This window comes from Cnephaeus nilssonii (assembly GCF_951640355.1).
Source record: "Cnephaeus nilssonii genome assembly, chromosome: 3".
In the NCBI taxonomy this organism is placed as follows: domain Eukaryota; kingdom Metazoa; phylum Chordata; class Mammalia; order Chiroptera; family Vespertilionidae; genus Cnephaeus; species Cnephaeus nilssonii.
The window spans coordinates 44,776,761-44,801,204 of record NC_137074.1 but is presented as its reverse complement, the minus strand read 5'-3'; the positions used below and the strand labels follow the sequence as shown (position 1 = coordinate 44,801,204).

The 24,444-nt window shown below is 42.3% G+C and overlaps 1 protein-coding gene across 3 annotated transcripts in view; it reads left to right on the top strand.

The window, feature by feature from the left end:
- Window positions 1–24,444, top strand: part of MASP1 (MBL associated serine protease 1) — a gene marked incomplete at both ends in the record, with an annotated part of 58,605 nt that overhangs the window by 2,858 nt on the left and 31,303 nt on the right. For 2 of the 3 annotated variants that reach the window (XM_079763324.1, XM_079763323.1), the window contains 3 exons: window positions 3,415–3,646; window positions 21,810–21,987; window positions 23,194–23,325. In XM_079763324.1, coding sequence (XP_079619450.1) covers window positions 3,415–3,646; window positions 21,810–21,987; window positions 23,194–23,325 — 542 coding nt within the window. Of the gene's footprint in view, window positions 1–3,403; window positions 3,647–21,809; window positions 21,988–23,193; window positions 23,326–24,444 lie in introns of those variants that run through there. The other variant, XM_079763322.1, reaches the window with a different exon arrangement.

Sequence of the window (24,444 nt, the reverse complement as noted above, 5' to 3'; positions counted from 1 at the left end):
GAAAGCTTCGCAGGCCTTCCTCCCACACTAAACAGTTGTCTACCCCACATGGTCCTGGGCTTCTGGGCTGTCAGCAGCCGGCCCTTGACAGCCCCGCAGTAGGAGGCTGAGTCTCCTCCATGTGGTCTGGAAAAAGCAGCCATAGAGAAAGTTGACCTTTGAGCCTTGCACAATCTGGATGTGGCTATTGCAGGGAAGTCCGATTTGGGAGCCAACGCTCACTCCTAACCCCCCTGTTTTTCGGGAAGCAGCATGATGGAGTAATCATAACTAATGTTTGCCTAGGGCTGAGCAGTTAACAAAGCACTTTCCAACCGCCTTTTTTCTGAAAGCAGCCCTGTAGGAAGTCATTATTATCACCAACTGGATGAAGAGACAGAAACCTAACATGACTTTCCCAAGATTGGTCAGATAATTGAAGTAAAAGTCTGAACTGAAACCTAGTTCTTCTGCCCCAGGACCAGCACTCTCCCCTTCCCAAGCAGCACTGCAGCAGAACTCCCTGTCCTGCTGACGTGGGTATATTTCCTCCCTTGAATGTAGCGCTGCCTGGGCCCTGTGAGTGAGAGTTTCTGGACTCAGCTTTCCTATGAAATCATGGAGACTTGAACTAATGCTTTCCTTCTCTCTGCCTCTGTGGCCCTTCCTCCAACAGATTGGTTTAAAAAAATGTTGACCCTGGCAATTGGATTAAAATAATTTGCTTCCTTAGTTGTATCTCACATGTTGCTATTGTAAGGGCCTTGGAAAAAATTTAAGTAATTTTATTGTTTTCTTTTTATTGAAAAAAAGATAGTATAGGTCCTTCAAGACAAATTTGAACATTTTGTATACACAAAAATAAAATTAAAAACACTCATATTCCCACGTCAGTGATAACCACTGCTAGCACCCTACTGATAGCCTTCTACTCCTATTTGCACTTACCTATTTACCTTTTATGTAAATATCATGAGAAAGCTATGTATATAGATTCAAAAATTCATGCATATGCATATATACACATATATGCATCTGTACATATGGGACAGAGGGTTGGGAAAAACAGTTTTTTGACTAGAAAAGATATAATTATTAATCCTAAAATGCTGGTATAATTTCCCAGAATTGACTTTTGGGGCTGTATAAGACTGTGGCCCCATTTCATTCATTCATTCATTCATTCAGTCAGTCAGTCAGTCAGTCATCATCGATTATATATTAGGCTCTACACCAGGTCCTTTATATACATAACCTTGAATGCTCATGTGAGTTCTTTAATTAGAGATAATAATCCCCATTTTCATATGAGGAAACTGGAGCTCAGAGAGACTAATTACCCAAGATTTCATGGCCAGTAAGCAGAAAAATTGGGATTTGAACCCCAATACATCAAACTTCAGGGGCTGTTCCCCTAAAGCAGTACAGTGTGATATGTGTTCAATGGAGTGAAAGATACTCTATAGCATTGGAAGCTTTAAACTGGATGATGGAGGAGAAACAAGACAATTAGGTGGGAATGATTATGGCATATGGAAGAAGGCCGAGTTATGGGTGGGCATGGCATGCCAAAGTATGGCTGGCACTGAGATGAAGTTGGACAGGCAGATCAGCACTAGATCAAAAAGGGATCATCAGCCAACCCGGGAGCAGATGCTTTACCCTGCAGGCACAGTGGCACAGCATGGTCAACATCTGTGTATTAGTAAATCAACCTTGGAGGAAGATTGCTGAATAGTATGAAATGGGGGCAGGGAGACCACTTAGGATGCAATAGCAATCTATAATAATAAAAGTGTGATATGCTAATTAGACTGGACAGCTGAACGACCTTCCAGACGAAGCCACAGTGGCAGGGGCCGAGGCAGAGGCAGTTAGGGGCAATCAAGCAGGCAGGCAAGCATTTAGGGGCAATCAGGCTGGCAGGCAGAGTGGTTAGGGGTGATCAGGCAGGCAGATGAGCAGTTAGGGGCAATGAGGCAGGCAGGCAGAGTGGTTAGGGGCAATCAGGCAGGCAGATGGGCAGTTAGGGGCATCAGGCAGGCAGGCAGAGTGGTTAGGGGTGATCAGGCAGGCAGGCAAGCAGTTGGGGACGATGAGGCATGCAGGCAGAGTGGTTAGGGTCGATCATACAAGCAGACAGAGGTGGTTAGGGGCAATCAGGCAGGCAGATGGGCAGTTAGGGGCATCAGGCAGGCAGGCAGAGTGGTTAGGGGTGATCAGGCAGGCAGGCAAGCAGTTGGGGACGATGAGGCATGCAGGCAGAGTGGTTAGGGTCGATCATACAGGCAGACAGAGGTGGTTAGGGGCAATGAGACAGGCAGGTGAGCAGTTAGGGGCATCAGGCAGGCAGAGTGGTTAGGGGCAATCAGGCAGGCAGTCAGGCCAGCGGTTAGGAGCCAGCAGTCCCGGATTGTGAGAGGGATGTCTGACTGTGGTTTAGGCCCTACAGGATTGGGCCTAAACTGGCAGTCAGACATCCCTTGAGGGGTCCTGGATTGCGAGAGGGTGCAGGCTGGGCTGAGGAACCCTCCCCCATGCACGAATTTCATGCACTGGGCCTCTAGTATTCCATATAAGAACGTTTATATCAATTGACCATGGGAAGCAGAATAAATAGTACTTATGGGGGAAGTTGATGAGCCAAGTTTAGGATGTTTGAATTCAAGGTCCTTAGGTCTTGCTTGGGTAGGGGAGGGATCAATCTATTAGATGCTTGGTGTGGTGTAGATTGACCATGAGGGTTTTAACCAGCCTTGAACATTCTGCCTCTATTGCATCAGTCACATTGGGTGTGTTCTGTAAGTTTTATTGAGTTTTCCTTGCCCTTTATCCAACTCTTTTAATAGTCATCCTTTTTTATTCCTACAGCTGGAAATAAATTGTAGGGTTTTGATCATTTTATAAGAACACTTACCAAGAGGGAAAAAAAATGTTTTACTGAGTCTTTCTTAATTCAAAATTTTGCATATCTTGATTAATTTTGTTAAATTTGTATAAGGTACTGCAGATCCCATCCTTGAGTACAAATCTCATCCCAAGATTACTATGTTACTATTACATTTTAGAAAACAGAAGAGGTTAAGATTCTTAAATGAAGTTGAGCTGAAGAAATGATAACAACTTTTACCTGATTATGCAATTTACATTTTCAACAGAAAAACTATGTGTGTCAGAGTCCCAAATGTGGTATTTGCTGGGAAAGTTTAATACCATTATCAAATCTTCAAAAGAGCACAATTGACAGAAACCTTAGAAATCACTGAGTTACCATTTTCTGTATTCTAGACTGGGTAAGCAAGGCCCACAGGGGAGGAATAAAGGCAGAAGTCAGTGGCTGAGATATGCTGAGAACTTGATCTCTGGGCTGCTGACTTAGTTAAATGGTGAGCAACTGTGTCCATGAATTTAAGGTGATCCATTTATGTCTTTTAGGTGGCTCCCTCTTTATCATGCTTTGTGCTTCTCCTTGTGGAAGGCTTTGGCCCACACTGTGGAGCTTAACAATATGTTTGGCCAGATTCAGTCGCCTGGCTATCCAGACTCCTACCCGAGTGATTCAAGAGTGACTTGGAATATCACTGTTCCAGAAGGATTTCGGATCAAGCTTTACTTCATGCACTTCAACTTGGAATCCTCCTATCTTTGTGAATATGACTATGTGAAGGTGAGACCCCTGATATTCCCTAACTGGGCCAGGATGTCTACCGGGGAATCTGCTGGGAGTTGGGGAAGCCTAGGTGAATTAGATGTTGTGCTTACTCCCATGCTGACAGTCCAGTGAGGGAGACACACAGGTTACAACATGCATGAAGGTGTGAGTGGCACTCTAGGTGCAGGATGAGTACACAAACCGAGAAAGGACCATGAAGAAAACTGAGGTTGGCAAAGTGTAACTCAGTCAAACACAGCTTCATCTTTTTATTTCTGTTCTCAAAGTCTTTAATGTTTTCACTCACCTCTACTCCAAGGTCACTTTTAATTCACAAGAGCAGAAAAGGGGAGGGACCCCAGTATAAGCATTAATCAGACTGAAACACATCCATAAGTATGTCAAAATCTGAGGCACTAGAAGGCATTGCCTAGTTCCCTAAGTAATAATCAAGTGTTTTGGGGAGTGTAGGACATCCAGTAGCAGACAGTTGGAGGTGAGAGTGGAAGGTTAGATTGGGAAGAGATTCTGAGGGGCCTTGAATGTGATGCTAAGGAGTTTGTATTTTATCAGCAAAGGGTATAGGCAAGGGTGGGGGTCACTATTAGAGGGGAATGTAAAGAAAAAAACACATGGATGAGGGACAGGAAATAATCAACACAATATTCCCTGGAATTTAGAGAGAGCCCACAAATAAGACCATGGATGAGAAGCTGTTCTTTAAAAGTGAGGCTAAGAAAGGTTGGAGAACTTCTTTCTTTCTTTCTTTCTAGAAGTACTCCAATCATATTTTTTCATTTAAAATTTTTTCTTTCTTTTTTAATTTAAATGAAAAAATATGATTGGAGTACTTCTGAGAGATAGAGTTTATTAAGGTTGTATCTGATTTGAAAAGATGAGAACCTGCTTTCTAAACTTTCTCTGACTTCCTGGAAGAGGTTTTCATCAAACCACTCTAGAGCAGACTTAGCATATTGTTAGGATTATTGTAGACTCATTTTTCCAGAACCAATAATTCATCAAGAGTTAGCCTTGTATTAGCCAGGATGTTTGATCAACAACAAAGTAGTGAGTTTGCAAGGTGCTTTTACACTTATAATCTTATTCAACCTTTAAAACAATCCTATGAGGCAGGTACTACTATCCCATTTAATAGGCCAAGAAAAAATCCAAGAAGGTAAAGCAACTCACCCAAAGTTGTATAGCTAGAAAGTGGCAAAACAAGGATCTAAACCCATGTGTTGTGACTGTCAATCCTATGCTTTTTTGGCTATACAAGCTGTGATCCACTGAGCCCCAGGATGCTGCAGGGGGTTACAAGGCCACTAGAAGCAGGGGGAGCCTGGTAAGTGGGGCTGTGAACTCCTACCCTGTTTAAACTCATTTTAATTGCTGGATGTTGCTTATCATTTATGTTGGGTCTGCATCAAAAATATTACTTGCAACAAAGGTTTTGTGACTATAAAAGCTTCCAAAATTGTTACTCCATGGCAAAGTTTCTAAATATTGACATTTGGAGCCAGATCATTCATTGTTGAGGAAAGCTGTCTTGAGAATTATACAATTTTTAACATCGTCCCTGGCTTCTACTCACTAGATGCCAATAGCACTTCCCTCTTGAGTTTTGAGCACCAAAAATGTCTCCAGATCTTGCCAATACCCCCAGAGAGGCAAAATCTCCTCATTTGAGAACCACTGCTCTAGGGGATGCTGCCCCTCTTTGAATGTTTTGTGCTAGGGACCATGAGAATTTAGGGATACAAAAGATCTGGTCCCTTACAAAGAAAGATGAGCCCAGAAAATAGCCACTGCACAAGATGGAAAAGAGTAATGACAATGGGAGGCTGACAAATGGAGCCAACCTCTCAGGCAGGGGCTGTTCACCAAGACCCCAGTGCATCATCCTAAATTGAAATTTCTGACAAACTGGATAATTATGTCCTTTAGGATATAATCTAGCCTCTGCCAGAACCAAACCCCAAGAGAAGATAGATTATGGGTAGGGGCATTAGGTTAGCAGAATCCCCCAGCCCAATTCCCCAACTAATACTGGTCATAAAACCAAGATAGTCTTGAATGTTTGGGTTGGAAAGTGAATGTCACCAGAAGGAAAGTGACCAAACATTGGCTAAATAAGACAGTATGTTCCATAGATTTAGACAAAGCTAGATGTGAACTTCCTAACTGCTTTTTTCCTCTACTTTCAAACATGCCAACCATCTAGAAATTTTCTCAGTGAGAACACTTGCTTTTATTGGTAGCTGAAGCCTCACAACCATAAAAATTACAGATTTTTTTTCTTTAACTGTAACAATGACTTATTTTCATTATTCCCCCTTCTCTACCCCTAGAATTTATTCTTGGTTGATATGCATTGAGCAATCATTTCTCACAAGTTTTCCTCTTATTCAGACAGATGCCAGGTTTGACCTTGTTAGGACTCCTTTATCAAGATGATAAACACACAATAGAGGATTTAACTTATTCCTTTGCCCCAAATAAATTCAGTCTCCTGGCAAAGCAGATTAAGGAGCTGACATCAGCTGCGCTTTGTAGGGGGGAAAAATGACAAAGTACTGTTCAAGGGCAACATTAGAATCTGAAGACCTTTCTGACAATGAATTAAGGACACTGGAATACATTTCTACCCAAAGCTTGACCTTTCTGGCTGGAGAATATGTTGGAAATTGATTAATGGTTTCCATCCAGGAAGGTTAAACACCTTTCTGAAAGCCCAAGGAGATGGAACTAAACCTCTGGAAAGACAGCATAATCTTGGGTCCTTGCCTGGGTTTCAGGAAATGCCTGTTCTAGTCCCATATCTGCCATTAATTTCCAAATGATTGGGAGTGGACAAGAAAATCTTGTAATACTCTCTTTGCTCCAAAATCAGACTTGTAACTAAAGATCGGTCTGCTTGAGACAATGCAGAAACTGAGCTGCCTACCTGAAGTGCCCTGCAGTCCTTGAAGCTCTGACCCAAACACATTTTTCTAAATCTTTGGAGGAAGGAATTAACACATTGGGCAGAGAGGGCAAGACGCATTTCTCTACTTGCATTTGTCCACCTGACTCCCTTCTAGAATGCCAACCAGGACCAGCATTAGCCTCCCTGCAGAGGCTCCAGCAGCCATGAGGCCTGAGCAGGCCTTCCTTTGCAGGACACTGTGCCCTGGTCAGCTGACAATTGGTGCTCATATGGAGACAGGTCCTGTGCCCTTGGCCACACATGCCTTGCAGAGTTCCTCTCCTGGAGCCAAGAACTCACAGAATATCAGGCTGCTGAGGCCCTCTGGACACTCATCTAGTCCCATGCAATACTTGTTGTTTCTCAAATATTATGTCCCAATGAACGTTTTCTTCTAAGAAATCTTCTAGTCAGCCGATAGAGAAAACAGAAGTGGGGCTGCTCAGAGTGAAGGTGGCTCCGAAGCTCACTCTGCTCACTCATTCTCCTTGGTCACCCTGAAGTTCACACCTTTTGGGAATTATTGACTGTTGCTTATGTTTCCATTGGACAGAAGAGGTGACTGAAGCTCATAATTCAGGGACAAGGCTAGTACTCTGGCCGCTGAACTCACCAACCCAAAAGCCTTCCACATATAGTTGAAACCCATTCACTTTTTCTAATTGCCCTCCAACCTTCGACCCCAGAATATGTGTCTTTCCTGGCTACTAATGAGAAGGAGGCTCTTTGCTTTCCATCTGCATGAGTATGAGCATGCCACACCACCCCTGGATGAGTCAACATCCTCTCCAAAATTCTATTGTGTGTTTTTTTTCATCTGGTCCATGAAGGGGTGAGATGAGATGATCACTAAAGTCCCTTAAATTCCAGAATTCTAATCCTAATTCTCCTTGCCAGAACTTTCCAGATGATCCCACCAAACCCTTAATTTCCTGGTTAGAATAATGCCAGAAACCAATAATGGTATGTTATGACGGCCACTTCTCAAGGTTCCATGGCCATAAGCACTCCATTAAGAGCCTACAGTCTGCTGGGGATGCCTTAGTGACATGTCATTTAAAGAAAACTTGTAAACATATCATGCCAGTGCTGTCCTTTTTAAAGCAGTTTTAAATATCACTGATTTCCATTTGATGATTTCTATCCAGGGATGTTAAATGCTCATACAATATGCCCTGTTTTGAGGCTTTATCACTCTGTGACTAAATTGCCTTGGTAGACTTTGAAGTGGGTTTAAAGAACCCACAAGTTCATAAGAACCCTTTTCAGCATAGCCCAAACCCACAGACCACCCTTCCCACCCTGACCCATCAGGGTGATGATGACCACACTGCTGACACTGCATATCAGTATCTTACAGAAGAGCAGGACCACAAGGCTGCAGTCCAGATGCTCCCATTTTAGGAAATTCTTCTCCCCGACCTGATTTCCCGCAGTCCTTGGTCTTCAAAATGCATACACATCTGCACAACAGCATCTGCTTCCTTGGAATGTGTCTGCAATGTGAGGATTCCTGCAGTGCACAGATGAGGCATACAAATCACAGCTGGTTAATGTTGCAGGTGAGGTCAGAGCACAGATGCTGGCCAGGGAGTCGGTAGGCCTGGATTCTTGTGGCCTTTCTCTTCTAACTAGGTAAACCATGGGCAAGTGACTACTTCTAGAGGGGGACACTGAAATATAGGAACTTCAACAAGATGGTCTCTAAGGCCAATGTAGCCCTCATATATATGTAGCTAAGACTTCAAAAATCATAGTTCAATTCTATCATCATTATGATAAAAGCCTAGGGAAGGGTAATTTATTGGCCAAGGTCACACTGGGACCAAAATTTATATCTCAAGATTTTCAGTCTCTTTCTTCTTTAAAATAAATAAATAAATAAATGGCAATGGAGTTCCATATTGCAGATGCTTAGGGTTTTTTTTTTTTTAAGTGTAATGTAATATAAGTACAATGTAAGGCAAACATTGTCCATAGTCAAACTTATTCAACCTCTTAAATATAGTAGAGCACTGTCTTATATCCAGAAGGGACTTTTTTCTCATAAATGCAACAAATTACAGTTCCTTTGGTTGAGCATCAGATGAAGTGGTCAACTTGTGCTTAGAAAGGAGCCCTGGAGCTATTGTTACTGAAGGAGATACTTAGAAATCAGAACCACCAAAGGGACAGCATATGCACACATCCTATTTTCAACTTCACTACATGACATCTGTTCATTGGAAAGGTAGACAATAAAAACCTGCATGCAGCTTTTATTCCCTTCTCTCTGTTACTCATTGAGTGCAAATAGCTCAATTGGCATCTGTTAAATGCTCATGTGATGTAACACCACTGTTTCTCTGTTAACTCTATATCCTTGATGTATTCAGCTTTTCTTCCATTCTTTCCACTGTTAGCCACTTAGTTCCAATTCTTATTCTTCCCACCTAGCCTATTGCAATAGCCTCCTAGATGTCTACCAGCTGTCAGTCTCTCCTCATCCACTCCACCCTCTATATGTGTCCAAAGGAAAAGCATTGCTTTGATTGTGCCATCTCAAAATCTTTCAATGTCTCCCCACCATCTATGGAATGAAGTCCAAGAATCTTATTGAAACTCCCCCACACTTGAGCATTGAAAACTTTCCATAAACTGAACACTGCACTAAAGGCAGGGTCCACAAAGATGATTACCTGTCCTCAAGGAATTCTTATGAGACAAGTACATAATTAATAAAGTAAAACTAGGCAATTAACACATGTAGTATAAGGCAGTATATAGGTTGGGGAGTGGTCATTTCTGGGTGCTCAGGAAAGGCTTTGGAAATAGTTAATGCTTGAGATAAGTCTTGTAGGGTAAATAAGAATTCAATAGTGCATTTCCCTAAGCTTCTCAATCTAAGAATTGATTTTATCATCAGTAAAAGAAAAAGAAGTTTATAATGATATGCAGTACTTTTCTCAAAGGTTGTGGGAAGGTTTAAATGAGATAATGGCTGTAAGTGGAATCAACACTGTAAAAGGCAGTCATGCTCAAGGGTTCAAAAATCAGGCTTTAGAATCCATCAGAACTGGGGTCAGGCCCTGCTTCCACCTCTTATTGTAAATGTGGATAATAATAACAATGCCTATCTCATCGGCTTCTTGGGAATGCCAAATGAGATCAATGCTTTAATGATGTATGTCCTAGACATCTGTGATTTGCTCAATAAATATTATTACAGTGGTAATGATGGCAATAGTATGAGTAACAAAATGCCTGCTGGTATCAGTGGATGCTCAATAAATATCAGTTTTCTCATCTCTACCACTAGTTAGCTATCCATGACCTTGCTCTTGTCAGGCAATTTATAGAAAGGTACTTTGAAAGACCTGTATAAGTGCAGGAGGCTATTTCTCATGTGTGTTTACCTGCAGCAACACGAACTTATGGCAGATTCTAAACTATTGCCTCACTTTATTCTAATGGAAAAGGAAGAGCAGGGAGTATTATACCTAATTTAAAGAAAAGAAAACTGAGCAAAAAAAAAAAAAAAACTTAGATGGATTTGTCCAAGTCTCCATAGAAAGCCAAGTCTCAATTCTTGGTCTTCTTACTTCCAAGTCATGATTTTTATCTTCACTCAGTCCCTCTCAGAACAAGCTTTATCCTGGTAGGGACCTTGATATGATTCCTGGCTATGCATTTTTTTCTAAGACAACACTGACTGTCAGGGTTATTTAGTAAAATGAAAGAACCTTGAGGATTCTGTGTTGTCTAGATTTTGTTAAAGAACTCTTTTATCCTGATTTTGAGAGAAAAAATGTTTTACAAAATAATAATTGGAAATGGAGTCTGAGCTATGAAAGCTGAGAAATGCTCAATTTATCTGTTTGTGGTACACAAGTTCTAGTGGTGAACTCAAGGTCATTCCACTAGACTATCAGCCTCATAAGTTCAGGGCCCATGTCCGTGTTTTTCCCCAGCAGTGAGCACAGTCCTGGGGCAGAACAAAAAAGGCATATGTCTCTTGATGGTGAGCATAAAGGAAAGGACTCTGGTCTAGAAATCAGCCACTGACTTCTGCTGAGACATTGGGCAAGTCGCCTCTCTGCTTTGGTCCTCAGTTTCCCCATTTGTCCAGTGAGAAAATTGGACTAGCTGGCCTTTGCAAGCCCTTTCAGTCCTGATGGTCTGCACCTCCCAGTCCACCGCCCACTTCCCCAGGCCTCATTGGTCAGTTCGCATCCTGCTGCATAACTGAGAGATGAGTCCCTCTGTGGCCCTGCTCTGACCCCCGCCCCTAATTTCTGTGCAAAGCTCTGTGTTTACTCGACCTTCAGGCTGTGGCTGACCCCAGTTACTGCAGTAGCTCTGCTAATTCTGTGGGAGTGGACAGGAGGCCTTGGATCCTGAAAGAAAAGAGAATGAGAAATGGATAAATGTCTCTCGTGAATTTTAATTGTACTCCCTGGTGCAATTTTTTCACTACTGAGGTACCAACTCCCAAACACCAATTCTAGCTGATTCAGGAGAATCAAAAGGTGAAAATGAGCTTCAGAAAAGTGTGAAAAACAAACTTATTTTATGCAGGAAGTGCAAACAGCACAGGCTATGGGTGATGGAAAGCAGAAGGAAGGTCGCAGTGCTGGGGCAGAGAATGTGCTCAAGTGTGGGGAAGTTTGAAGGGGGTGTGCCCCGGGGTATGGACACACCTGGTGTGCAAATCTGTGTACACGAGAGCTCTCAGATACGTCTTAGTAAAAAGTGAAGTTGAATTTACTTTAGTGTGCTCATTCATAAAGGAAAAAGTTAGGGAACAGGACATATCCATTTATTTGACACATGTATTTCTTGAATGCCCACTATTTACCAGAGCTTGAGGTATAGCAATAATTAAAACAGACAAAAATCCCTGCCCGCAGGGTACTGACATTGCACTGGGGGAAACAGACAATGAACATTGGATGTAATCCATAAGTACATTATATAGTGAGTCATAAGGTGATAGGCAATGAAATAGAGCAGGGTAAAGAGGGGCCCTGTGAGCCAGGGTGGGGGTTATGATTGAAATATGTTGGTCAGGTTAGTCCTCATTGAAGGGGTGACATCTGAGCAAAGACTTGAAGAAACTGAGAAAGTTAGCCATGCAGCTTTCTGGGGAAAAGCATTCCCATCGGAGAGAACAGCCAGTGCAAAGGCTGGGTGTGTTTGAAGAACAGCAGGGATGGCAGTGTGTCTGGAGCAGAGAGACAGGGATGGGAAATGAAGAGAGAGGTGCTGGCCACAGGGGGCTGGGAAATAGGGTCCCTGCTAAATGCTGACAGGCAGTGGCAGACTTGACAAGCTGCTTTCACACCAACTTTTTCATTTGACCTCTTGACTCTTAGAGGACAGAACTAATGTCCACCTTGTATGTTTGTGAAAACTCAGCCTGAACATAGTGTGTGTTCGTAAATGATTAACAGCTGGATCTGGGTTGGGAGGGAAGAAGAGATGCACAATAGCCCACCACTCACCACTCATATACTAGACATAATATCTCAAGAGCATCGATAATAGTAAATGCTAAAATAGTTAGTAGGTGATGAGTTTTTATATAATTTGGTTTTGATATATATAACTTATATGTAAGTTTATGAAACTTGATTTTTCATGACGGCTGTATTTAACAACAGGGTCACAAAAAAACGTTGAAAAGTTGGCCGTTGGCTCCTATAATTAAGCTGGTACAAGCTGGCTCCCCGCACACCATTGCCCAGGAAGGTTAAAATGACACATGAGTGAGTGGCAGGTCAGTGACCAGAACCCAGGCTGTTTGGTTCTTCTTCCAGCTCTCTGCATGGGAAAATTTGAGGCAGTGTATTTGGGCTAGGGTGGGGCAGGGGCCTGGGCAGTGGCAGAGGACAAAACCAGCTCACACATTCCTAGAACTGCTGGGTGACACTGGCCCCTGGCAGGCCCCTCTGTCCACTCAGCACTTACTTAATCAGTACTTTCACTCCAGTCCAGACTGTGACTCACCTTGAACCAGGCAGCCCAGCGGAGGAAGAACACAGCGAGGCTTTGTCTTTAGCAGTCCTCCAGCAATTTTCCTGTCCTCAACTGCTGGGCGCAGCCTCCTAGTTCCCTGGGGATTTGCATGTGAATGGGCCTGCAGTCACTGAAGGGGTCAGGTGGGGCTTCTGAGCCATTCACAGGCCAACAAGAGTGTAAATCCTTCCTGGCCCGCCTTTCCAGCCTGGATTCCCAGACTCTCCCTCCACCCATCCCCCCTACCTCCAATCTACTCCCACTGAGCCGGTGGGCACTGCCAGTTTCCCACCTGCAGGATGCCTGCTTCCCAGGCTCCCAGCCACTCCTCCCCAGCCAGCTCTTTTCTTCTCCCAGGCTCATGCTGCTTGGAGACCATCCCCTTTTCTGTCCAGAGCCCTCCCTGCGAATGGGCAGTCCTTGCTGCAGGAGGCGGCTTGGACTCCAAGGACCTATGAGTGTAAGGGAGCTGTGTCTCAGGCCCCCACAGTGTTAACTGTGCCAGTACGTGGTGCATTCACACAATACCCTGTTAGGGGCTCCCCCGGCTCTGTTAGCAGGTTTTCACTCTGACTAACAAGTAAATAAGAACACTGTGCTGGGATTCTCAGTATACCTGGGCCCTGATCCTGGCTCTGCCATTAGCGGGCCACGTGATTTTGAACCAGTTGCTTCACTTCCCTGAGTCTCAGTTTCCCCATCTAAGAAAGGAAAGAGATAAACTCGATAGCCTTTTTAATGTCCTTTCGATCTGATATTCTGTGGTTCTCTGATTTCAATGACTGAACCAGGGCAGGAAGACTGGGCATCTGGAGTTTGTCTCAGGTCTGCTTCTCCCAGGATGTGTGGCCTTGGGGACTCACATCACCTCTCTGGGCCCAGAATGACAGTGTCTACCTGAAGTGCATCCATCACAAGACTGCCATCACAAGCAAATGAAATAAGGTGAAAGTATCCTGCCAACTGGAAAGTGTCACACAAAGGGGACTATTATGACTGCTATTACTGTTGTTGATATTATTATTGTTATTGTTTTTATGGCCTCATGACTTGGGCCAGGACTAAAGCACCAACCTCCAGCCCTTCTCAAATGAGGCTGTCTTGAATGTTAGACCCACCAGCTGTGCTATTTTTACTTACATGGCTTTCGAGAGCTTCTGAAATACAGCTCAGCCGGTGTTGCTCAGTGGTTGAGCATTGACCTATGAACCAGGAGGTCACGGTTCAATTCCCAGCAAGGGCACACGCCTGGGTGTGGGCTCGATCCCCAGTGTGAGGCCTGAAGGATGCAGTGTATCAGTAATTTTTCTCATCCTTGATGTTTCTATCTCTCTCTCCCTCTCATTTCCTTTCTGAAATCAATAAAAAATATATTTTTTTAAAAAGGAAGCTATTAAGAAAAAGAGCTTCTGAAATACAGTATACACACACATACACACACACACATGCACACGTGCACACATGCACACGTGCACACTTAGATAAGGGTAATGCTGGGCTGTGAGGGATCTCATGGTTCCCTTTCTGCTCTAGCAGCCTGAACTTAGGGATCTCATAAGAAGGGAAGTCTGTGCAATGGCTTCAGGGAGATTAGGAATGGAGTGGAACCTGGAAACAAAAACATATCCAGGGGCAGTTCCAGTCTCTTAATTCTTTTTCAACTGAGTGAAATCACCGGTACTCCACTTAGCTGGGAGTCCGAAAGCTGTCACTTCAGTGAGCTGGATCTCAGTGGTCCTGTTCTTCTCACTGATTTATTGAGTTCTGACTGTATTTCAGGCACTTTTCTAAATGCTTTACATATATTAACTCATGTTATGTTTATAACATTCCTGTGCTATAAATACTCTCATTTGCACTATTTACAGATTAGAAAACCTATATTCAGAGTGTATTAGTTTCCTAGGGCTGGCGTAACAAACTACCATAAACAAAGTGGCTTGTCACAATAGAAGTTTATTCTCTCATAGTTCTGGAGGCTAGAAGTCTGAAATCAAGGTGTTGGCAGGGCTGTGCTTCCTCTAAAGGCTCCAGGGAAGAATCATCCTTGCCCCTTCTAGCTTCGGTACTCCTTGACATTCCCTGGGTATGGCAGAGTATCTCCAGTCTCTGCCTCTGTCTTTATAGTATTTCCCTCTGTGTTCAAGTTTCCTTCTTCTTATAAGGACACCAGTTATTGGGTTAGGGTCCAACCTAATCCAGTATGATGTCATTTTAGTTACACGGGCAAAGATCTATTTCCATATAAGATCAAGTCAAGACCAAGGGTTAGGACTTGAACATATCTTTTTGGGGAATACAATTCAAGTTACCACACAGAGTTGAAGTAATTTCCCAAACATCTAATAACTGGTGTACTCATAAAGATGAGGTCCCACGTGATTCAGTCTCAATAAGGAGTTACATCCAAAAAAAAAACAAGAAACTTAAAAAATTGAAATCAATGCACAATCAATTCATTCTCTTGAGAAACAAACAAACAAACAAATAAGGCAGATATATTCTTATCTCAAACGTTCAATCTCTCTCCCATTGATTATCTATCTCTGTTCCCTAACCCCCAAAGTCTTCATGAACTCCATCCACACCAAGGAATTCTTCTGTCTCTCCTCACCCATCCACTTACACCAACCAAATATCTTCTTGTCTTGGTGACACAGCACAGGATAACCACAAAGAATTCCCATTGAAAAATGGGAGGAATGGGAGGCATATCATAGTCACTGCTCCATAGTAATCTGAAATCTAGCCAGGCACATGCTGCTGACTCCAGAGACCAGTTGTGATTAACAAACAGCCCAGTGCTGCTCCCTGAGAGTGGGTCCCCAGTCCACTGCTCTCTGTGGCTCTTGGCTCTGCCCTCTGGCTTCTCAGCTTCACCCTCTGAGACATTCTTCCTTTTTCATAAGAAATGGCACATTTTGTAGCTGAATAGACCTTTCCACCTACTTCCTGTTCGTTGAAACTTGAGGTCTAGAGTCCTCTTTTCATTTTGAATTGTCTCAGTCATTTCTAGTTCAAGCTGGTTGGTACATCTCTCTTTAAAAAAATTTGGGTGTCTCATCATATATTTAAATATAGTCCACTCTAGACCAAAACAACACCCACAGTTCTTTTCAAAATAGGTCTCTCTCTCTCTCTCTCTCTCTCTCTCTCTCTCTCTCTCTCTCTCTCTCTCTTTCTCTCCTTTGAAGAGCATGTTAGGGTACTATGGAACAATGTTCTTAAGATTCCTCAGTGTCCTTTGATCTAGCCAATAGAGAGCACTAGGCACTGCCTTAAGTCTTCTACATTTAAATGAAGGGTCTTACAGCCAGAACTTTGAAATTATTTTTATCCTGAGGCCATTTTTGCTTTTAAAATATTTTGCTAGTATAGAGATGAGAAATAGTCTTATTTTCCAACCCAGCTAGTTCTGGACCCTCTGTATTTCCTCTAATTTCTGCTTTTACACCAAAGACTTACTTCTTCCTGAAGTACCTTGCCATATACAGCTGGAAGCACATATTGACACTTGCAACATTCTACATAAGATCGCCTCAGCCAGATCCCACAAGTTTATTACTATATATTTTTCTACCTTCTAATTGCCATAGGCAAATTTTGCCACTTGTTTCACCATTATGTGACTCAGGTCACCTTTTGTCAAGCCTCCTGAAGCAGTTTCCTCACTGGTAGCCAAACTAAAGCCACATGTTCTAGTTTTGGTTACTGCAGCATCCTACTCCTGATGCCAATAATAGTATCTGCCAGAGTGCAGTCAGAAAAGCAGAGCCTCTGTGAGTATTGTGAGATAGTGACTATTTATGGGCATTAGAGCTCATACAATTATAAAAACAACTAGGAAAGTGATGGTCCCAGCTTCTCATAGACAGAGTTGGAGGACCACAGAAAGGTCACTAATCAGCTCTCCTAAAACCCTGTAATGGGTGGAAATGATGGCATTTGCAGAGGAATCCAAGAATTAAGCAAGCCCAGCTAAGGAACCAACATGGGACTGTGAAGGAGGAGCCCATGGGAGAGCCTATGAGAAGCTGTTGGCTCTGAGCAGCTACCACCCCTGTCAGTCCACCTACAAGCATCTGGTGGTAGGCTTGCTGGTTATCAGAGCCAGTAGTTAAAAAGAAGAGCTGGATACAAATTGAAGAGAGTGAGGACCAGTTATAACCTATTGGGTACATCTATATCTGTTCATTTCTATATCTGATCACAAACAACCTTCAGAGAGTAAAAAACTGTTGTATTCTAAACTCACACAAGTTCCTCTTTTGGCCAACACTACCCTGGAACTATACAGGGAAGAAGACCCTGGGAAATGTAGTTCCAAGATCAAATAATCGACAAGAGGACAATCAAGCACACTCTAAAAATATATTTTATTGATTTTTTACAGAGAGGAAGAGAGAGGGATAGAGAGTTAGAAACATCGATCAGCTGCCTCTTGCACACCCCCTACTGGGGATGTGCCCGCAACCAAGGTACATGCCCTTGACCGGAATCGAACCTGGGACCCTTAAGTCCGCAGGCCGACACTCTATCCACTGAGCCAAACTGGTTTCGGCTAAGCACAGTCTAAATGTCTGCCTAAATTAACTCTGTAAAGCTCTTCAAGTGCCCAGAGAAGATATCAGAGGGGCCCACGATGTAGCTTTTGAGTAATGACAAGCAAAGCCTCTAGCCATTTGGTCTGCAGGACAGCCCTTGTTGGTTGGTCTCATGCCTCATAGGAGCGTGAGTGTCATTGGCTATGGAATCAGAATGGTGCGATTGTGGACCAGAGCCACCACTTGCTAAATAATGACCTTGTCTGATTCATTTGGGTCATCTGGGTTTTAGGTTTCTCATCTATAAAATGAGAACAATTGCTCCCAAGCTACCTTCTCCATCTATTGCCCCGAGGAACCAATGGATAGCTGTCTATAAACTCTGATAACTTTATGGGCATGTGGAAAGCAGCTGTATCTGTCATTCTACAGAAATTTGGCCAAAATTTCTGCTGTCCTGCCCTGGTTTTGCCTAGGAGTTTTTTATGCTGTTTCTACTAAGGTAGAAAATTCATAGAAAACAGACTCTGGCTTCTCTTCCTTAGATCTCTCCTTCCAGATTTCTTTCCTCAATAGAACCCCTTTCCTATGTCAGGTGTTGGTTGAAAAGGAGGGGTGGTTGAGACTCTGAATACCTCCAAATTCTGTCTGGACTGTAATGTGGAGAATGCCAAAATATATTTATTTGTTGCATGAGCTTCATATGCAAGTCCCATGCTTCTGGGAATGTGAAATTTAGTAGCAGAATAAGATAAGTACTCAAATGTGTACACGTTAGAGCATTGTCAGGCTATAGTTACTGCAGTGAAAGACAGGAAGTTCAATTCCTTCTGCTTGGATGCTCTCCCTACTACCCCTCACCTCTCTACCTGCTCACCTTTCAGTCCCCAGCTCAAAGAACATCTTCTTCTTCCTAAATGTTTTCTGATTCCCCTCAGCTGGATGATTTTTTTTCATTTTTTAAATTCCCAGAACTTTCTATCTTTCACTGCAATAACTATAGCCTGACAATGCCCTAAAACATATACATTTGAGTACTTATTCTCCTACAAAATTTCACATTCTCAGAAGCAGGGGATTTGCATATGAAACTCTTGCAACAAATAAGTAATTTTTGGCATTCTCCACATTACAGTCCAGACAGCACTTGGATTACAAATAATTGTTGAATTAAGTTGAAAGAAAATAAGTTGGGGACATGCATCCATGTGCTAGTGTCTTAAATAACAATAGCCTGAAAGGACATTGCATTGTGTAATGTTGCTTACCCTACCCATAGATCATCCCCAGACTACAGTGCCTATTATTACCCATAATAAGATATAGAAAAATGAAGAGTCTGTGATCCCCAACCAGATAATTCTTGGTTCTTATTATTATGAATTTTGTGTCATCATGTGATAAGGCATTTCCCTCCATGTTGTTAATATGATGGCCCTAAACTGGGACAGTCCAAACAAAAGCCAGGGCTCAATCTTCCACCTGTACTCAGAAATAAATGATTTTTATAGAATATTACAATTCATAGCAGCAGCTGCAAATCTTAACTAGGGCCAGTGACCCCCTCTGTTTAGGTTATAGCTGGAACTTTCACTGAGCCACATCCTCTCTGGGAGATAGTTCATGCACCCAAGATAGGATTTCAAGAGGCCCTTGAACCAGAAAAGTTGTTTGTCAAAGTGTCTATGTCTTATGTCACGGGCACTCTGGGTTGTTGGGTTTCTTTCTCCAGGGTCAGAAAAGTTCCAAAAGCAAAATTGGTTTCAGGAAATGCTTGTGATTATCTCTCTACTCTTAAGCAAGTCATTTCCCCTCTCTAGACCTCAGTTTCCTCTAGAAGGAGGGCAATTGAAATATCTGTGAAAGGTCCCTCCCTCCCACCTCTGATAAACCAGGATTCTATTCTGAGCTGCAGGCTAAATTCCCAGAGTCCCAGGGCCTTTTCTTTCCTGCTTCTAGAGGTGTATATGGCTCAGATTTCCCATGGGTCTCATCTGGGGCATGCTTACCTATTCTCTAAAATAGTGTGGCTCTGCAGGTGATGACTTTATCTGCCATCACAAAAAGGTCCCTAAGCCTGGAATATATGAGGAGGTAAGTTATTTATCACAGATCTTCATTAGGTCTCTTCCTTACAAATTATTTCTGATTGGTTTCACTTAGAAGTGTCCACGCTACAGGCATTATAGACCCCAAAGACCTTGGGGTACCAAATTACCGGAAGGAGGCTGCTGTGTCTGGGAGTGTTACTGCTCAAGACATCACTATTCATGATAATTGTTTATGTATTATATGGTTACAGACCACAAACAAGTCCATCAGGTTCTTTAGCAAGAAGCAATGTGTGTGTTGAAACTCGTGCTTCCATTTCCTAGTATGTATGAATGAATCTGTATGTATGGATATTATATTTGGTAGAATACTAGTATATCAAAATTGGAAGAGAACATAGAACTCAACTATTTCAAACCCCTGTTTTATTAGGTGGATAACCGAGAACTAATGAGGAGTTGACCATATAACAGTTTATTGTAGATCAGGAATAGGGGTCAGGACCTCTAACTACAGATTCTGTTATTCCAAAGCAGTGGACACCAAAACAGGGCACTCCAGCTCATGCAGTTACTCATTCATAGCAGAAGCCCTTTCCCAGGCCCTCACTCCAAACCTATTTAGTCTTATTTTTATTGAGTTCTAAGAAGAGCAGTTTAACTTGTTTGTATTTTATAACATTTCAGCTAATAAACTCATAAAGATACAGGAAATAAAACAGTACATAAATAAGACATAAAAATTACAAAGGCACTGTAGTCTGGGGATGATCTATGGGTAGGGTAAGCAACATTACACAATGCAATATCCCTAAGATGGTTGATGTTCATAACAATCCCTGGATCCTAACAAAGGGTCGGCATGTTTCACCTAAGAAAGAAGCGTTTTGTATAAAGCACTTTAAAAAGTATTACAACAACAAAAAATGTTTTACTTTTTTTAAATTATAATTAAGTAAAACTTCAGCTATCTTTAAAACTCAGATAACAAACCGCTGTGATGTTCAAGGAAGTGACATTTCAGCTGCATGCATATAGGCACATTCTACAGTAATAAGTCTGGTAAAGTTTGGCTAGTATCTGCAGAGAAAAGAAATAAATAGCAAAGCCATGATCTCATCTTCTGTTTACACTTCAATTCCCAAAGTTAGCGATTAATTGTCCTTGTGTTTTGTTGCCAGGGCAAATTGTTTTTCTTTAAAACTCCCACTTATTTTAAATAAATAAATCATTAGTTTCAAAACAGAAGTGTCAAATGTCAAGATACTCTGGCATACTAAACTAAATGAACAAAACAATGAATTCATTAGAATCTACTAGAGATAGGCAGCCTTTGAGAACTTTCCTTTAATGACTTTGAAAGGCAGCAGAAACTATTCTTGGTGAGAGATTTTCTTATGCATCTTGACTAAAATCAGTCTAGAAGTTGCAAGTACAAATACAGGCTTACAAGAATGGGGAAAGGTGTAAACAATAGAGTCATGGGTAGGCCAAGCATTTGTGGTCAAATAAATAATATCAAACAGCTGCTATACAGTGCTTCCCAAGTCAACACACACAATCACTGTTAGGCAACCAGTTTGAGATCTCTGCTTGGGTCTCTGGCTCTTCCAATGTAATTAATTCTTTTAGCAAATAGGCAATTTTTACATCTGAGTCTTAGTACAGACATACACAAAAATATACTATTTCTGGATGATCCCAGTAGTTTTGGTATTATTAAGACTACCTATTAAATGTAGTTCTGATGACATGTCTTTCCTGTTCAACAGTTTTCAATGTCTTTCCTTTATTCACAAAATTAAGACTCACTTATTATTATGGCATTCAAGGTCAACCATGATCTAATTAAATAAAATAAAAAATCACCTATCTTTTTAAGTGCATTGCCTATAATCTCCACAGATTACCTGGCTTCTCATTGTTCTCCAAATGGGCCTTGTTCTTTGAGATCTTGATAACAAATAACTGCTATGTGCTAGGTCCAGTTCCATGCACTGATGACACATCTGTAAAGAAAACAAAGTCTTGTTGTCCTGGAGCTTACATTCTAATGGGGATATTTCACCTCCTTCTATGTGCATCCCCAGTGCTTGTTTCCATTAAACCACCTGTCACACTGAATAATAGCTCTGTGTGTTTTCATCAGTCGGAACATGCACAGCTCTATGTTTTATTCTTCTCTCATCATCCCCATCACCTATTTTGCCCACACTGAATGCTCAATGAATGACTTATATTGTATATAAAGTTTCTTTTCTTTGGAAATGTGCTAAGTTTCTGTTGCATATAAAATCCATCTGTGAGGTGATCTAACTCTTTTTTAATTTTAACATTGAGTTATTTTCAACAACAAAAAAGCCATTTGGTTGTCAACAGGAATGAAAAAAAATCAAGCTACTTCCGATGGATCTAAACAAAATGAATGAAACAGTGATCGGATGGCCACTTTTACTTAAGCTGTAATGTGTCTTTCCTTAAATTCCATAATCCCTAATCCCTACCCTTTGGATTTCCCAGGCTGCTTGGTCTACTCCTGGGAAGCCCCTCCCTCTTTTCTACTGAAGAAGCTAATTTGCGAAGCTGCTCATTTGTTCCCTTTCTCTTTGACTTCAAAGGTAGAAACTGAAGACCAGTTGCTGGCAATCTTCTGTGGCAGTGAGAACACAGACACTGAGCATACCCCTGGCCAGGAAATGATCCTCTCCCCTGGTTCCTTCATGTCCATCACTTTCCAGTCAGATTTCTCTGATGAGGAGCGATTCACAGGCTTCGATGCCCACTACATGGCTGTGGGTAAGTGAAAAGTGGGTGGCTCATCCCCAGGTCTCCGTTTCTCACTAAAGATTAAAAGTGCCTTGTACTCTCTTCTTTACAATGAACACCTGTATACTCACCACACAGATTCTACCATGAATGTCTTACTGCATTTGCTCTATCACATATCTATCCATCTGCTGACTGGTGACCTGGAGCATCTTTACACATGCTTGTTGGCCATTTATATATCCTTTTGGGGGAAATGTATGTTCAATTTTTTAAAAAACAACAACAACACATTGTTATTAATTTCAGAGAGGAAGGGAGAGTGGGAGAGAGATAGAAACATCAAATGATGACAGAGAATCATTGATCAGCTGCCTCCTGCATGTCCCACACTGGGGATTGAGCCCACAACCCAGACATGTACCCTGACTGGGAATCAAACTGTGACCTTCTGGTTCATAAGTCTATGTTCATCCACTGAGCCATGATGGCTGAGCCAAATTTTTAAATTGGATTGAGAACATACATCTTTTTATCTTTATATTTCTAGTGCTTAGGACAAGGCTGGGCCCCTATAAGCAACATAGAGACAGGCAGAATGGAGTAGAAGTTAAGAGCCTATGCTCTGGGACCAGCCCATGCTGTCCCCACCACTTACTATCTGTGTGACTTGGAGTCAGTTACTTAATGCCTCTAAGTCTCTCAGTCTTATCATCTGTTGAATAGGAATAGTAACAGTCCTGCTTACTATTTTCACTATTCTTAGAAGATAGTGGTACCACCACAAGTCAGGTTGCTTGGGTTTGAACCTGGCTCTCTATAATCTTGGGTAAGTCTCTTACCTTTCGGAGTTCCAGTTTCCTCCTGTAAACAGAAACATTGGCTACTTCTGGGCTTCATGTGAGGATTAAATGACGAAATGCCAGCATCTCACAACATAGTGAATAGCCTACACCAGGCGTCCTCAAACTACGGCCCGCGGGCCACATGCAGGTGTTTTTGCCGTTTTGTTTTTTTACTTCAAAATAAGATATGTGCAGTGTGCATAGGAATTTGTTCATAGTTTTTTTTTAAACTATAGTCCGTCCCTCCAACGGTCTGAGGGACAGTGAACTGGCCCCCTGTTTAAAAAGTTTGAGGACCCCTGGCCTACACTAAGTGATCTATAAATGTTAGCTGTTGTCTTCATCATCCCACATGGATTGACTGACTGAGAGACTGTGTCTGCCCCCACAGATGTGGACGAGTGCACAGAGCAGGAGGATGAGGAGCTGTCCTGCGACCATTACTGCCATAACTACATTGGTGGCTACTACTGCTCCTGCCGCTTTGGCTACATCCTCCACACGGACAACAGGACCTGCAGAGGTGAGGCCTAGGGATGATACTATTCATCACCATTGTGTGCCACATTTTCCAATCAGATGAGGGAGGCTTAGAAGAAGGACGGTAGGAACAATTAAAAATGAAGTCAGAGATCTGTGCCATTAGGTACCACGTGTTTGATGCTGTTGAAATGCCCAGCAGCCCTAGCCTATAGACCATCTTTCTTCCTGGGCAGCAGGAATCTCTGCCCTTTTCTCCCTATCTCCTCTCCCTCTACAGGTAATTGGTCTGCTAAAAAAAAACAAAAAAACTTTCCCAGTCCCCTCTCTCTGAGCCATGATCTAGGCCTCCCCCAGAAGTTCCTTTTGTTCTCTTCCATAGCCCCTAAGTTCCTCTGTGATAAAGAGAACCTTGGTCCAAAGGAAAGAAGAGGGAGGAGAGAGGCAAAGACAGAGACAGCAAGAAAACATCTCATTCTTGCTCTCTCTGTTTTAATCTTTTATCAGCATGCCTATTCTGCCATAGTCTCTGGGCTGGGCAGAGGTGGACAAGCAGAAGGGTCAGCTACTTTCCATGAGGACCATCTGGCTAATGGGAAACAGCCACAAAGCAAATGGTGAAAAGTAGTAAATGCTGTACACGTAGTGTGGCCACAGCACAATCAGACCTGAGTCTGCCTGGGGTGTGGGCAAACATGTTCCAGAAATGGTGGCCCTGACAGACATAGAAGAATAAGGAAAAGGCAGAGAACAGCTTCCGCAAACCTGCCTAAGCCCAATAGAATTTGCATGGTTTGGGGAATTACCAATAGATTAGTATGACTGCAGGGTAAGGAGCTGAGTTTCAGAAAAATCCCTTGGAAGCTGAGTGAAAGATCATTGGAGGAGGACACGTCTGGAAATGAGAATTCTTTTTTTTCTCCTTCAAAAGCTTCTACTTGCTTCTGAATAAAACCCCTGTATGATTCATCAGTAGAGAAAAGGCACATACAGGCGTTTCATCTCGAGGGTTATATTTTCTATGGTTTCCATTCAGTAAGTTTTTATTGAATATCTACTATATCCTGAGTTCAGTGGAGGCTAAGAATAAGCAAGATTTCTTTATCTCTTTTTCACTTTTACCTGTGCCTCCAGGAACTTTTTAAAACATTATCTTCCTAAT